At 35.6% G+C, this 14,209-nt stretch overlaps 1 protein-coding gene across 2 annotated transcripts in view; it reads right to left on the bottom strand.

Moving 5' to 3' along the window:
• Window positions 1-1,065: 1,065 nt before the first annotated feature.
• The window catches only part of GABRB2 (gamma-aminobutyric acid type A receptor beta2 subunit), a 282,514-nt gene continuing 269,370 nt past the window's right edge, over window positions 1,066-14,209 (bottom strand). Inside the window, exons 10-11 of one of the 2 annotated variants that reach the window (XM_019534884.1) lie at window positions 11,423-11,473; window positions 1,066-7,349 (exon numbers count right to left, since the gene is read on the bottom strand). In XM_019534884.1, the coding sequence (XP_019390429.1) occupies window positions 7,002-7,349; window positions 11,423-11,473 (399 nt within the window). In that variant the 3' untranslated portion in view covers window positions 1,066-7,001. The remainder of the gene's footprint in view (window positions 7,350-11,422; window positions 11,474-14,209) is intronic. The other variant, XM_019534885.1, reaches the window with a different exon arrangement.

The following is a 14,209-nucleotide window of genomic DNA, read 5'->3' as shown; positions in this document are numbered from 1 at the left end:
CCATCAGGCAGAGGCACAAATTAAAACAGGACCCCCTACATCCTAGGCAAGCACTTAACCTTTAAACTGCTGTATATCTTACAACCTCACCACCAAACTGTGGCTGTTATGGTTTAAAAGGAAAGAACGACCCCTTCTCTGTATTTTCAGGAGAAGATTGAAGGTAGCCAATCCTGAGAGGGTGTTAAATACCTTCCTGCAGGATTGAGCAAAGTGTGTAAGCCCCAGAGAGAGGCAGGGTTTAAAACTTCCTTTCCTGCTGTCCTCAGTAGTTCTGTATTGGCTAACTCTCAGTGTTCCCCTACTCAGTGGGCACACCTACATGTGCAATTGCAGTGAATGAATAAATTGCAGATCTTATCTATTGCTCTCAGGTGCATGTTCAGATGGTATGCTTGGGAGCAATGAACTCCGGAGCAATAAGTTCCACAGTTTATTCACGAGCAGCACATTAAGCTGGGGAGGAGCAGCCTCGGGCAGGGGGCCTGGGAGGCAGCCTGCCAGCCTGGGGCTGCTCCCCACAGCTCAATGTGCTGTGGAGGGGCTGGCTGAGGCATGTGTGTTTTAGCGAGAGCCTAGCCAGAAGGCAACCCCCATACTGAAGCACCCTTGTGCCCTAGTCAGCCCCTCCAGAGTCCCCATGTCCACTGCTACAGAATTTTTACTTGTATTTAGTCATTTGCAGAGTAAATTAGTTCACTCCAGCCTAATAGGGGGGTGTGTGTAGATGCTGAGATGTTAACTGAGCAACTAATTAGTCAACTGCACAGTAAGTGTCTTATGTAAGCATGCCCGATAGACATTTTTGATTCTATCTAAAGGCACCTAACGTAAGGTTATGGACCATCCTATGTGGTTGTGTACTTGAAAGATAGATGTCGCAACACACACTAAATACTATGATGCCTAGGTCCCTCTTTAGATTTAATTCATAGACCAAGTTCTGTCAGAGGCATGACTTCCACAGGATTAGGGGCAAAATAAAAGCTGACGTTCTCTATATTTGACCTTATTAAACTATGCTGTATCTAACATCCCTCCCAACATAACACAACTACACATACATTCTGTTAGGTTTTCTTTATTTATATTTTTTTAGTTCAAGAATTACACACTAGCCAACATTATTATATATTTACATGCTGAAACTGGCTGCAATAATTTTAAATTCAAGAAAATATCTCTTATGTGCTACTCATTTACAATCATCATTTTACTACCTCATTTATCCCAGAGGTTAGCAGTCCTTTTGAGAAAGACATGAAGATCTGATGCAATGATATCCACTAGTATTTTGCATTTTCTAGCCATTGGAAAATGTGCATCATGTGCATATAAGAAAGGCTACAAGGTCATTAGTAAGGCTGATGATTACTACATTATGAATAAATAGTACTAAGTAAAAAAGAGATAAATCAGAACTGTGCAAAGACAGTACTAACAGAACCATTTAAACACCCATGCAAATAAAAATGTGAAGGAATTCAAATCATAGTCAGCTTGTTAGAATTAATTATGTTTCATGTGTTCATATTGTTTTTAATGCAAAATAATAGGATGGACCATAAATGATATGCCTGGTGAATATCAGTCAAATGGCAGCAACAGTGCAAACATACAAAATGTTTATCAAATTGGAATAGATAACCTCATGCTGAAAGAAACAGTAAAAAAGAAAAAGAAAAAGAAAACCAAAACCTAGTATGAAATATAAGATTTCCATCATTTCAGATTCATGTTTCTAGTCATTGTCAAAGCACTTACAAAAAATATTTGATACATACGAGTTGTTTTTGTTGCATATACTTGCAGAGATGATCTATTTCAATTAGGATTAATAATGGATATTTAAGGTGTTGTTATTTTTACAAAGTAGAATAGGGCAGTAGTTTTGATTAACATTCCATTTTCTTCTGAAAAATTTAGACAAAGTTCCTAGTGCATTTTATTAAACTTTACCTTTGGTGTTAAGCAGTGACTTACTAGTTTTTCCTTTTAAACAATTTCTGGAATGAAAATTCTTTGGCTTTGGGGCACTACACTATCTAATGACAGTCAAACATTTTTTTTTATTAAAGTCTAGTAATACATAGCATAAGGGATACAGATTTTAGGAACAGACAGACGCTTACTTTCCAAATTTTCATTTACCTTAATGCTCCTTTACACTGCCACTCGCTAGAGTACTTTGCAGGAGCTATAGTGCAAGTGAAAATCAGATGATATATTTTTCTTTTGATCTGAGTACTGAGTGCTGAACTACATTCTTCAGTTGCTGAAACTTTTTAACGATACAAAAGAACCTGTTATGCTAGCAGTAACATTGTTGCAATGGCTATTTTACACCACAGTACTGCCTCTTACTTTTTATATTAAAACTCTTACCTGGAATCCAAATCTGTTTATGCGAAAGGGTGTTTAAATTACTCTGCTAGAGCACTGCAATTATTGTACTTAGTAAAAAAAAGTCACTAAACAATTACTTTATCTATTGACTGCTCATTTACAGCTTATTTAATTATTTACATCATTTTAGGACACATTAACCTAAACCATAAATAGAATCAGCTTTTTGCCTTACCATAAAGTACAAATTAGAAGTTAAAAATGTTTAAGAAATCTGATAATATTTACAGACGTTCAGCTTAAATTATGGTTGCTCACATTATATGTTCTATGTACACATAGCAAAATGTTATGATCACTACTGTTATAGTATTGTACCCTGGCCATCCCACCCTATATTACTGTTCTAGAAATATTTAATATTTTTGCTTTTTCTCTTGCTGTCCTTAGGACTTTTGTTTTGAAAAGTTACTAGTGGACAATGCTGTTATAAAAAAAGAGAGAAGAAATAGGCAAGCAATGTGAGGACTATTCTAACTTCAGATGCTAGGAGGTACAGTACTATCATAATGTCAAACTGTGCAATGCTTCATACGAATTATATGCATTGATCTGATATAGAAATGCCCAGTTACCCTGTATAGTTAGTTTTTTTTAAATATAATAATTTGCTTTCTCAAAAATTATTCATATACTGATTGATGGTAGAAACAGAACTTATTAGCTTATTCCTTTAACACATCACATATGAATGCATGTGTATGCATATATGTGTGTGCATGTGTGTACACACATGCACACACACACATGCACACTGTGTGTGTATATATATGTGTATATGCATATATATATATATATGTACACACACACATGCATAAATAGACACAGTAATGTCTATATACACATATAATTGGATAATGTTTAACACTTGCTTGTTTCACTTGTGTTCAGTACTGTGTTAATTATGGAATCAGACCATAAATAAATATAATAGTGAAAATGATTTGAGCTCTAATTTTTATACACATTTTGCCTAAAATAAAGAGGATTTGTCCCCAGGTATAAGCCCACCCTTCACTTTCTCTATGCATTGTGCTTTTGTACCTGACAGATTTTATGTCTTTTGTATTATAATATAACTCTCTGAAGTAATCTTTAACACATTATTACTTAAGACCCTGTTTCCCCACCCCGGGAATGATAAAATAAATGTTCAGAATGACATTGCTTGAGTCTTTCTTCCCAGTTGTTAAACCGCAGTAGGATAGAAACTTAACATTCCTTATGCAAACACAGAAATATGTTGCATGAGTTTTCAGTTCTGAAAATGCATATCATTCTTACTAGCAGTCATATACAGTATATATTTACAGACTGATCTCAAAGATTTCATTAAAACTGTGCCATGTTGTAGTCATAATTTGCCCATGAATTTCACAAAGATGAAAAACACCTTAATTGCTGGCTATTATGCATAATGAAACAACAAAATGTGTAATTATATTACAAAAATGATTTAAGTTTTAATTTAATATTTTAGTGAATCTAACAGTGGAAAGGAGCAAAAGTATCTATAATATTCACTTTAGGTCAGTTCTAAGGTAAAAGCAAGGTTAGTTATTCTAATCCACTTACAGGGTAGTACACATAAGAAAATCCACCTCTTTTGTATGCTGGCATAATTTATCGCTTTCATACAGGTGACCCAAGAAGAAGAGTAATTGATCAAGCCTTCTTAGGTTCTGGTTCTTCTATGTCAAGGTCTTGTCCATTCTTCTTACCTTTACCTTATTCACATCACAGTGTTTAGCCTTAGTACAAAATGTAACTGCTCAATTTTGGAAGGATCCTTCCACTTTTGTTTTAGATATAGAATATTAAAAGTCAACAGGATTGTGTGGAAGTTAAAGTGCTCCTTCCTCCTTTGAAATATCCTTCATAATGACACCTGAGCAGAAACCAGACATTTCATTTCACTCCCTGAATAACATCATCAGAGAGTATTATGGCTTGTACTGTAACTTCAGAAACATTGATGTGCAGTATTAGGATCTGATCTCCATGGTTTTGACTACAGCTGATCTGCTAAACCAAAGCAGAAAATAAGCACATTCTCTGTTAGGTTTTATGTTTGAGGTGTGCCTACCACATATGTGCTCAATGCCTCCTGTATTCAAATTATGTTTCTATGAAATAAGTAGTAAAAGGCTCTTTGTGAAAAGAAATCTTGCACATAAGAGCATAAAATGTCTAATGTAATATTAAACTGGATTAATCATAAAGGATGCCGAAACTAAAGAACAGACTTCAAAGAATATTACTGATTTCTGGACTGGATCCTTTTCTTAGAAGTTGGGAGGAATTTGCATACGTGATTCATGGATAAGGGTAACTTCAAATACACCTACAAAATATATTGTTTTGATTTATTAAATGCTCTCAGAAATCAAATCGGTGAATGGTAAAGCAACTTTCATCATGGAAAAGCTATCACATGATCAAAAGCTCAACTCTCCACACATTTTGGTGTTTGACCCTAGAGGCAATGCTGAGTACACACAATTGCCTTGATGGTAACTAGAGATGTAAATGCTTAGCATACCTTACTTTCTGGTTCTTAACAAAATAACAGTCAAAGCTATTTTTCTCATTCTGAAGCAAAGCCAATGGTAATGGAGAAGAGAAGTTACAGGGCAAACTAGGATCATTAATTCTCAAAGCTGTTTTCCTCCAGTCATTTCTCACCCTTTTAAAAAAAAAACCATAACATTTCCAAAAGAGCTGTTAAGTTTTAAAGGATAGAACAAGAGTAGAAAGAGAAAAAAAAATCTGTTTTTAATGAAAAAATGTTAAGAAACAATTCTTAAAGTATTTGTAAAGGAATCCTTACATAGGGAAAATGAAGCTGTTTGCATATTTCTCTGTTATTCAGAGGATGCTAGAATTTGTGTTCCTTTTAGAAGGCTGACTGTAGGTGAGAGGTAGCGCAAGGGATTATAGCCATTATTTTGGTGACTATCTTCTGTTGAATTCTGAAGACTTCTGTAAAATCTGTCAGGACTTGATGCTTTTAGTTTCTGGTTTTAATTTTTCATTATACAGGCAGCTTTTCTACAATGGTACAATAAGCAACTTTTATTCTATTACCTTGCCCACCTTTTGGGAAGAGTCTTCCTATACAATATAAAGTTAAATGGAAAAAAGTGTATTCTTTTGTTTTCAATAAAAATATATTTTCTAAAGCAAAACTTAGTTTTTTCAGTTTTAAAGGACATTGTTAGACCTTCTAAAGCAGGAAATGCTGAAAAGCACAATCAATCTATTAAAGCAATGTTTATCAAATCCTTTCTTTTAAAATAGCTTATTGAGTTTACTAAAACAAGTATTGTTTAGCTCAGCTTGAGAAAATATCCTACCGGCAAATTATTTTGTACTAAAAGATGTGTGATTGGAAACTTTCTCAATCTGAATGCTGAAAACAGCTAAGATAATTCCTGTAATTGTCTGCTTGACACAATAACTCTTTTTGTTCTCTCCTGCTGGATGTTAGATGCTAGATATAAAAGCAATGTCAGGTGTGAAGCTTGAAAGTTTGCAAACTTGAAAGAAAACACTCAACTCCATATGAACAATTTGGACTAATATACGTACTATGATTGACAAAATTCAATTGCACAGTATATATTTATAGCTTTCCCTCTCTTAGTGCTATATCCGGAAATCATCCCCATCTCCTTTTTTCTACCCTTGGAAGGGCAGGGCACCAATGGTCTCCCTTTAGCCACATATAAAGTTACTGTTTGTCCAACCAATGTTTGGCACTTCAGACAAATGACTCCCTTTCCCAAATGTTGAGTGTAACAGGACGTCTACCCGTTTAGGACATGATGGCTTGGTCCATCTCTAAACCTGATTTCCATGCTCCCTTCTAGATCACAAATGTGATGCACTGTGATCACCACCCTGCTGCTGCTTTAAAATAAAAAAAAACCCCCTGGCTTTAGTTTCTAAATTTCTGTGCAAACTCCTGACCCACTCATAATATCAGTCAAAGGTTTAGTTCTTTCAGTAACAGGAAATACCTGAATATAGTTGGGACACCTTTGACCATGATCATCCTGGTGAGATGATAGGCACTACTTGTTTTCAAGTTTACACATTTTAGAAGGTAAAAGTGTGTACGTTTCATAAGCATGACAGCATCTTAGAACACTCTCTCTCTCTTTTTAACTATAGATGCATATGTACTTGATGTGCAATTTCACAAAGAAATGGCACAAGCAGTGGTTAAAACTTAAACCTGTCTTCCAAATTCTCCTTTTTTAATAGCTTATGTGGTTTAGCTCATATGCATGTTACTATATAAAAAAAGAAGAAAAGAAATGATTGTTAGAATCAAATTTTACCTCCACACTTCAAATGCACTAATATTTTAATGGGGTGGGGTGGGGATATGTTCATACTGTAACTTAAGAACAGATTAACGGTTTAGCAGAAGTAACCCAAATATTAGAAAACAGACCATAGAGTGGGCCAGCAACTAAGGTGTTTTAAAATAACTTTTGTCCTGAATAGAATTTTTCTAAGTCCCACTTTTGGCTGTACAACCGATTTGAAGAGAAATCCAGTTCTTGCTTTCTGTGTGGCTTTGTTTTTTAGTTCACATAATAAAGCCAATAGACAATATTGAAGAAGGAAAAAACAACAGGGAAGAATATGCGCGACCATCGATCTATGGCATTTACATCAGTCAAGTCAGGAATGGTAATTTTCAGTTGAGAGGCACGTCTCCGTAGCCTACTTTTCTTTTGTGCCACATGTCGTTCCAGGGCATTGCGGCCAAAGCTGTGTCGGGGCAAGCCAGTTTTCCGGTACTGGATGCTTGAAGTATCGTAGGCAAGCATAGTGCTTCTAGGGTCCCCAAGCCCCATAACAGCCTCAGAGGCAGCCATCTCATTTTTAATTTCAAGTGTGCTCAACAAAATATTTTCATGTGGATCCATCTGTAAGAAATAAGACAGCAGACTTAAAATAGACTCAAAGAAATCCACTAGATGCCAATCTAGTTAAAGGACTTTTAGCCCTGTCCTTCAAATAGTCACATTACAATATTTATAAACAGGAATCTGCATATTCTAAGGCTAATCATGCCTGTTCTGTATGTCTGAATAGAAGGTATTTGCTGGACTTTAGGTTTGGAGAGTAGAAGGAATACAGAGTGATGGCACAAGGCTGCTGGTTATCTCCTAATCTCATGCATGTAGAGCATAATCATTTGAAAAATATCTCTGAACCAAGAGTTCTAGATTTTTACATTAATTTTGTCTCAGACTAACACAGCTACCAAATACATCCCTGAAATATGGAAAATGCCATATTTTAGCTGGTTTTGGATAATAAACTTCATTGCTGAACAACAAGAAAGATTTCTACACCTCCCAGCTTGCCATCTAACACCTCCAGGGAAGGAATCCTACCTGATCTGCACAACAAAGAACAACTCAGAACAACTCACAAAGATACTCTCATGGACCCAGAGGGACTGATTTCTATTTTCAGCTTCCTCTTTGCTAAATGAAGTTTATTTCCTACCTATGGGGACTTTTTACCATCTTTAATTTTCCCTGAGCCTGATGAAGGGAATATGAGCAAGAAAACTTGCAGAAATTTTTTTTCCTGATTTCTCAGTTGACCTAATAAAGGTATCATCTTTGAACCAAGAGTTTAGATTGTGCACACATATCTGTGTTCAATAATTTACTGAGGTTGGATTTTCCCTTTTTTTTTTCTTCCAGGAAGTGGCAGCCTCCCCTGTGACAAGATCTCCAAATGTGCACAAAATACAGACAAAAATGTCATTCTCCAACATTCACAAAATTCATAAAGCACAGTGCATACTGGGAGATTTCATCAGACCAGAACACTGGCAGGTGGTTGAATATTAAAAGCAAAAAAAATCCATGTATTTATTCCAGAGTGTAATCACATCAAATTTACATTGCACAGTAGTTTCAATGTGCATTTAAAAAGACAAACAAATGAGGCAATTCCATGAAAAAATACCTATTTATGTGATGTTACGATTAAAAATGTGACTACAAAAACTTTATTCAAAAAAGGTTAGGGATAAATTCTGCAGTTAGTTACTTTGGCATACATCTGAAGTACAATATGTCCCTTAAAAACTTTCCATAAGTATGAGGTTATCTAAGGTTTTCCTTGTAATTCTCATCAGTATTTTGAATTACTTAACCACCAAGGTTAACTACATGCAAATACTTTGATTAATTCAGACAAGTGGCAAATGAAGAGCCAGTTATAACTTCACTGACTTCAGTGGATGTACTCCAGATGTAAACCATCTTAAGTGAGAAATAAACTACCCCATGGTTTCTTGGAACAACAGTAATTTAGTCACATTATGTATTCACTATATACTACTGTCAATATGCATAGAAAGGAGATGAAAATAACTGTTTTTGTGAGGTTTTCAGTGATAGTATTAAAGTGATGTTATTTTTGCAGCTATCTTACTGTGGTGTCAGAGATAGCACAGCACAGCATTTGCCAACATTCAGGGAATAAATATAATCTTTTAGCTGCCATGGTGTCAGGATGGATGGAAATGATTACTATTTAATGACAATCATTTTACAGTGTATTTAAATATTAGCTTAACTAATAGCATACACATATACTAACTGATAGCATACACATCAAGAGGACAAACTTTACATAAAAGTTATTTGGACCTATTGAAACACTGTGATTTGAGTGATTACATCTGTGTTAGAACTGTATAAATGCAACAATTTTGGTTTGCCAGGCTTTCCTTTAAATTGTAAAGACTAAATGACTTTGCACCCCTCTGGTTCAATTGAATTTTACTTTGGACAAACCTAACAACTCAAAATGAAACTCAAATCATGATCTTTCAAAAACTATACAGATAAATATAGCGAATTAAGGGAGAGGGGAGAGTGGATTTACCATGCATAAGGTGATCCACAGGAACAGTTTCACGTGTCAGCTGTATTATGCTATACGTGGAAACTACGATTGTTCACCACTGAATGATTACCATGGATTACTTTGTACTTACCATGGGATAAAGCAGACACATGAAACAATTTCCATGGATGAGCTGACATGTAGTACTTGCCCCATTCCCACCCTTCTTCAGTACAATTTCCTGTCTATGTTTTTAGCGTGATTAAGAAAAAATGATAAAGAAAAAATTGCATGGATTTAACCTGAACTCAAGAAAATATTTGGTCACAATACCTGGGAAGTCTACAAACTTTTAAATAAGACAAAAACTAGTTCCCTGCTGCCCAACTGAAAAATCAGAGACTTACAACTTCTAAGCAAGTCTATGGAACATCTCCAGCCTCTCAACAAACATTTGTCTGGAATAATTTTCTAAAGCCTTATAGTTGTCAGTGATTTCTGGGGCATTATGTTTTGTTTGAATCACCACAATCTCACACCTATGAGACCTCTAAGGCTCTGAATAAAAAGAAAAGTATGACAGTATAATAAGACTGCAATAACGATTAACAATACAAAGGGAGGTAGCATAAAGACTTAAAACACTAGGTCCATGTTGTCTTAGCTCAGACATTAGGAGTAAAATTCTGGCCCTACTGAAATCACTGGGAGATTTGAGACTGATTTCAGTAGCCCAGAATTTCATGCTAAAGATTAAATGAAAGCAGGTTGTGAATTATTTTCACCTGAAAAGAGAAGAACATTCTTAATTTTTAAGAATCTACCTTGGGTTCCACTAACATAGCCACACCTAGAGTCCTTTGCAGCTGAATGGAAACTGACCATATTATTTCACTGACTTGTACTGATATCAGATCACAAGGTGTTCTTTATGGAATATTATAGAATATACTTCATATGGAACACACAAATGCAAGAAAAAATCTGATCAATTCAACCTGGATTTAAATATTTTACAGTAGTCAGCATTCAGATTTATTTTTCTCCAGTGAACTGCTATCTTTTTCTTTTGCATTGAGTCCTTGTACGGTTGGAATTGACAAATATTTAACAACACTGAAATGTGAGCGTGTACCTGGTTAATTTGTCAACACAGCAAGTCTTGTACATTTGGCAGCAGTTAAGTTGGATTAATATCACTAAACAAAAAAGACATCTGTGCCCATAATATATTATGCTTTACATGCTTTATTATTTTAACCTCCTAGGGGAAAGTGTCTTCTAATGAACTTAACACATTTGTATAATGAGAGCTGGAGCAGAGGTTTCCAACATCTCAACAACTTTTTTGAGGAAAAGTAGAAACAACCCAATATTTAGTGAAATTAGTGATGGGCGAACCTCCAAATGGTAGAATGGTCAGATAAGCACCCAGAAATTCATGTGCTTTTCTAGCACTTAGTCTGACCTTCTGCATCTGGAACAGTGACAGAACATTGCAGAAGAACTGAATAGTTCATGGTATGCAGATCTCTCATTTCCAATCCAGTAATGCAAAAGACGCAAAAATGAAAAGTAAGGAAAAGTAAATTAACTTTGCTATTGAACCTCGTAAAAGACAGTTTACTGTGAGGTACAAGACATGGTTTGGAGTGTCATTGTCACCTACCTGGTTCGCCCAACCCTAAATAAAACATACTTTGGTAACTAAACTGAAGCTTGAGACGATGATAACAAATTACATTTACTATATACACTTTTTATACAAAATGATCCCAAAGCGCTTTCCAAACTTTAGAAAGAAAAATCACTTCATGTGCCAGTGAAGTGCAATCACCTCTCAGGTGAAATGTGGTGACTGTATAACAGTACAGAACAACACACTTTATTTTCATAGAGGAAATGAAGAATGCTGTCGCCAATTGAAACTATGGGGTGGGTGGGTGGTGGTGGGAATGTTAGGTAAGCAGAATATAGTTACATAAATTGCAATTTGGCCAGAATGCTTGGGGTTGAGATGCCTATGCTTACAAAAAGTGCCATGGGATCTTTAGTGACCACAAATGGTCAGGACCTCTATTTTAAGCCTCTGAGGATAAAAACATGAGAAAACAATGAAAGATACCTTTGTTGAATACATTTCTGGACAATGATATGTGCCAATTATTCTTCTGTCCTGTAAGTTAATAAAATCAAGACCAGTTTCCTTAGAGATAAGGTAGCTATTATCTTTCAGTAAAATTAATGCACTATAGGGTATTAATAGGATAATTAATTAAAGTTACAGGGCCCTCTGAGCCAACAACTAGCATAAACGTATTCTGGCTTTAGAGGTATAATTAGTGCTTTGGCCCTGCTTCTGTAGGTAACATAAATTTGTGATGTAAATGTATTTTTTTTCCAACTGGTCTTTCTGACCAAGGAAGACATGATGATATGAAAAAAAACTATTTTGGGGGAAAATAAGTGTACAAGTGGTTTTAACAGGTGGTAGGACAAGGTTTAAAAGATTTCTTGGTGCTGAAGGATTGTTCAGCCATAGAACTGGACTTTTTATGGTGAACAATAGAGTTCAAACATAATGGAGAAATTCCCACGGATAGGGAGGAAGGCAGTATGAGAAGATGAAGAAAAAGCAACAGTAAGAGCCATGGAAATAAAAGGTGAATTCACAAGTGGAAAAGAAGTGACAAGAGTGCAGCAGACATGCAAGTTTTTACTATCAGTTTAAAAAGATGGATGGCAAAATAAATGGCATAAATGGTATTCACTGTAGGTCCAGGCCACCTGAAACTATAAGACACCATGAGTTGGTTGCTGATTTTTTCAGATGGCTTCCCAAGCAAAGGAAATACAGAGGAGAGTATTTAAACTTTACCATTATTTATTCCATTTGCCATCTAGAAGCTCCAAAATGATGGCTATCTAAAATAACTCCTATTGCAATTTTTCATTAACTTGCTATAAAATAACTTACATGTACAACTTCTACACTAATTCATGCATACATATATATTTTAGGAATATTTACTTTCACAAGTGACTAATTCTCACATTGCTACCATCAACAAAACTACTTTCTTGGTTTTACAGAATTATCTCATGCTAAACATTTGTTTTTCAAAAGGAACATTTATAACCAATAACTTAGCACTTCTAAGCACATAACATCAATGACAGATTTACTTTTTAAAATTCAGTCTCATTTAATTTAATCTACATAGTAATATACAATTACTTGCAGGCACTGATTGTTCATTTTAAATGCAGAGTGGCACAGGAGCAATATATGAGAAAGATAGGATGGCTGGTGTTTCTGATTGTGAAATCTGGTGAAACAAAAGACAAGTGAGAGCTGCATAAAAGTCAGGAATGATTAGGTAAGGTTACCCCAGACAAATCAAAATGGTCCACTATACCAGGACAGGGAGAACAGAATTGCCTAGGTTATTACAAAGTTCAAACACTGCTATCGGGCCTCAGTATTTACAGGTACGGTGAGCTGGAGCACTATTTAAGAATCTACTCACTAACTGGAACTGAGAGAACTATCCCTTGGAAAGGCATAGTCCTAAAATGCCAACAAACAAAAAATAGTCTGTCTACAAAGAAAGCCACTTAAATTTTACTGATATGGGTTAAGGCACATAAAAAGATGGATATTATTGCAGTAGTCTCTAAAAATACTGACTGCTAATCCTCATATCTGGAGTACATTCAGTGGGCAAGATATTTAATAAATGCTTCATAAATGACAGCCCAAATATTGGTGTGCAGCTGCTATGGAAGTACACTACCCAATTACAAGTATGTAAACTGAGAAAAGAATGCATGCCCAATCTCTAAATATGAAAGCATGCCATTAAAATGCACATATGCCACATTTTGTTTTCCTGGACAAAAAGTATTTTTTGTTCAAAAGATTTTGAAATTGGTTTGTAAAACAGAATAAAAGAAAAAAACAAAACAAAATGAGGGAGGCCATGTAACTAACCAAGACTTGCATAGGTTTAGATTTTTCAAAAAGCTTTAAATCTGAATCAAATTCACAGACCTGAAGTAATCTGGGGTGAGATGTAAGCCAACTTGAAGTGATTAATGGCTTCAGGTGCCTTTGCTTGCTTGCAGGTCAAGGGCAATACCCAGCAAAACTTTGCGATTCAGTTGAGAGCTCTTTAAGTTATTAGGTTTTTGGAAGCTCTAAAACTCAAAATGAAACTCAAGGATTTGAATTGGATTTTGAATTTTAGAGAACAGGTAAGGAAAAAAGGGGGGGGAAGACATGAATAAATAAATAAATAAATAAATAAAAGGAAAAGAAAGGAAGAAAAATGGGCACATGGACTGAAGCATTTTATACTCCTCTAATTACTTCTAACAAAATTCCTAAGAGTCAAATTTTGTGCTCAGGTGTTGTGTTGTTTCTACGGCTGTTAGTGGTAATGGTGAACGTGCATATATCTGAAGGCAGAATTAGTCACAAATGCTTTAGTATCCTGAACACACAAACTGGTTGGGGGTCACACACCAGGACAAAAACCCATCAAATTTTGACACTAAGTACATGCACAGCATTTCTGATTGCTGCAACAAACATCTGCCTCCGGGACTTGCGAGAAAAAACAATGTTCTTTGGGGATAAGAGCTCAATCTTTGCTTAGTAGCCTAACCAGGGCAGGGCAATCAGGACAGCTGCCCCAGGTGCTGTCTGGAAGTGACAGGGGCAGGAAAAAAAAAAAGACAGACCACTACTGTCACAGCTGCATGATTGTGTCAGCAACACAGCATTAGCTGGTAAATTGCTGCTGGCCTAGACACTTGGGTGCATTGTTGTGACTCTACAGGGAGTGAAATAACACTCTGCAATTTGAAGAAAAATTTCCATGCTACATCTACATGCCTGACCTTCCCT

This window comes from Crocodylus porosus, unplaced genomic scaffold, assembly GCF_001723895.1.
Source record: "Crocodylus porosus isolate Cpor-Errol unplaced genomic scaffold, CroPor_comp1, whole genome shotgun sequence".
NCBI lineage: Eukaryota > Metazoa > Chordata > Crocodylia > Crocodylidae > Crocodylus > Crocodylus porosus.
Note: the sequence above shows the minus strand (reverse complement) of the source record. Positions and strands in the feature narration are given on the sequence as shown.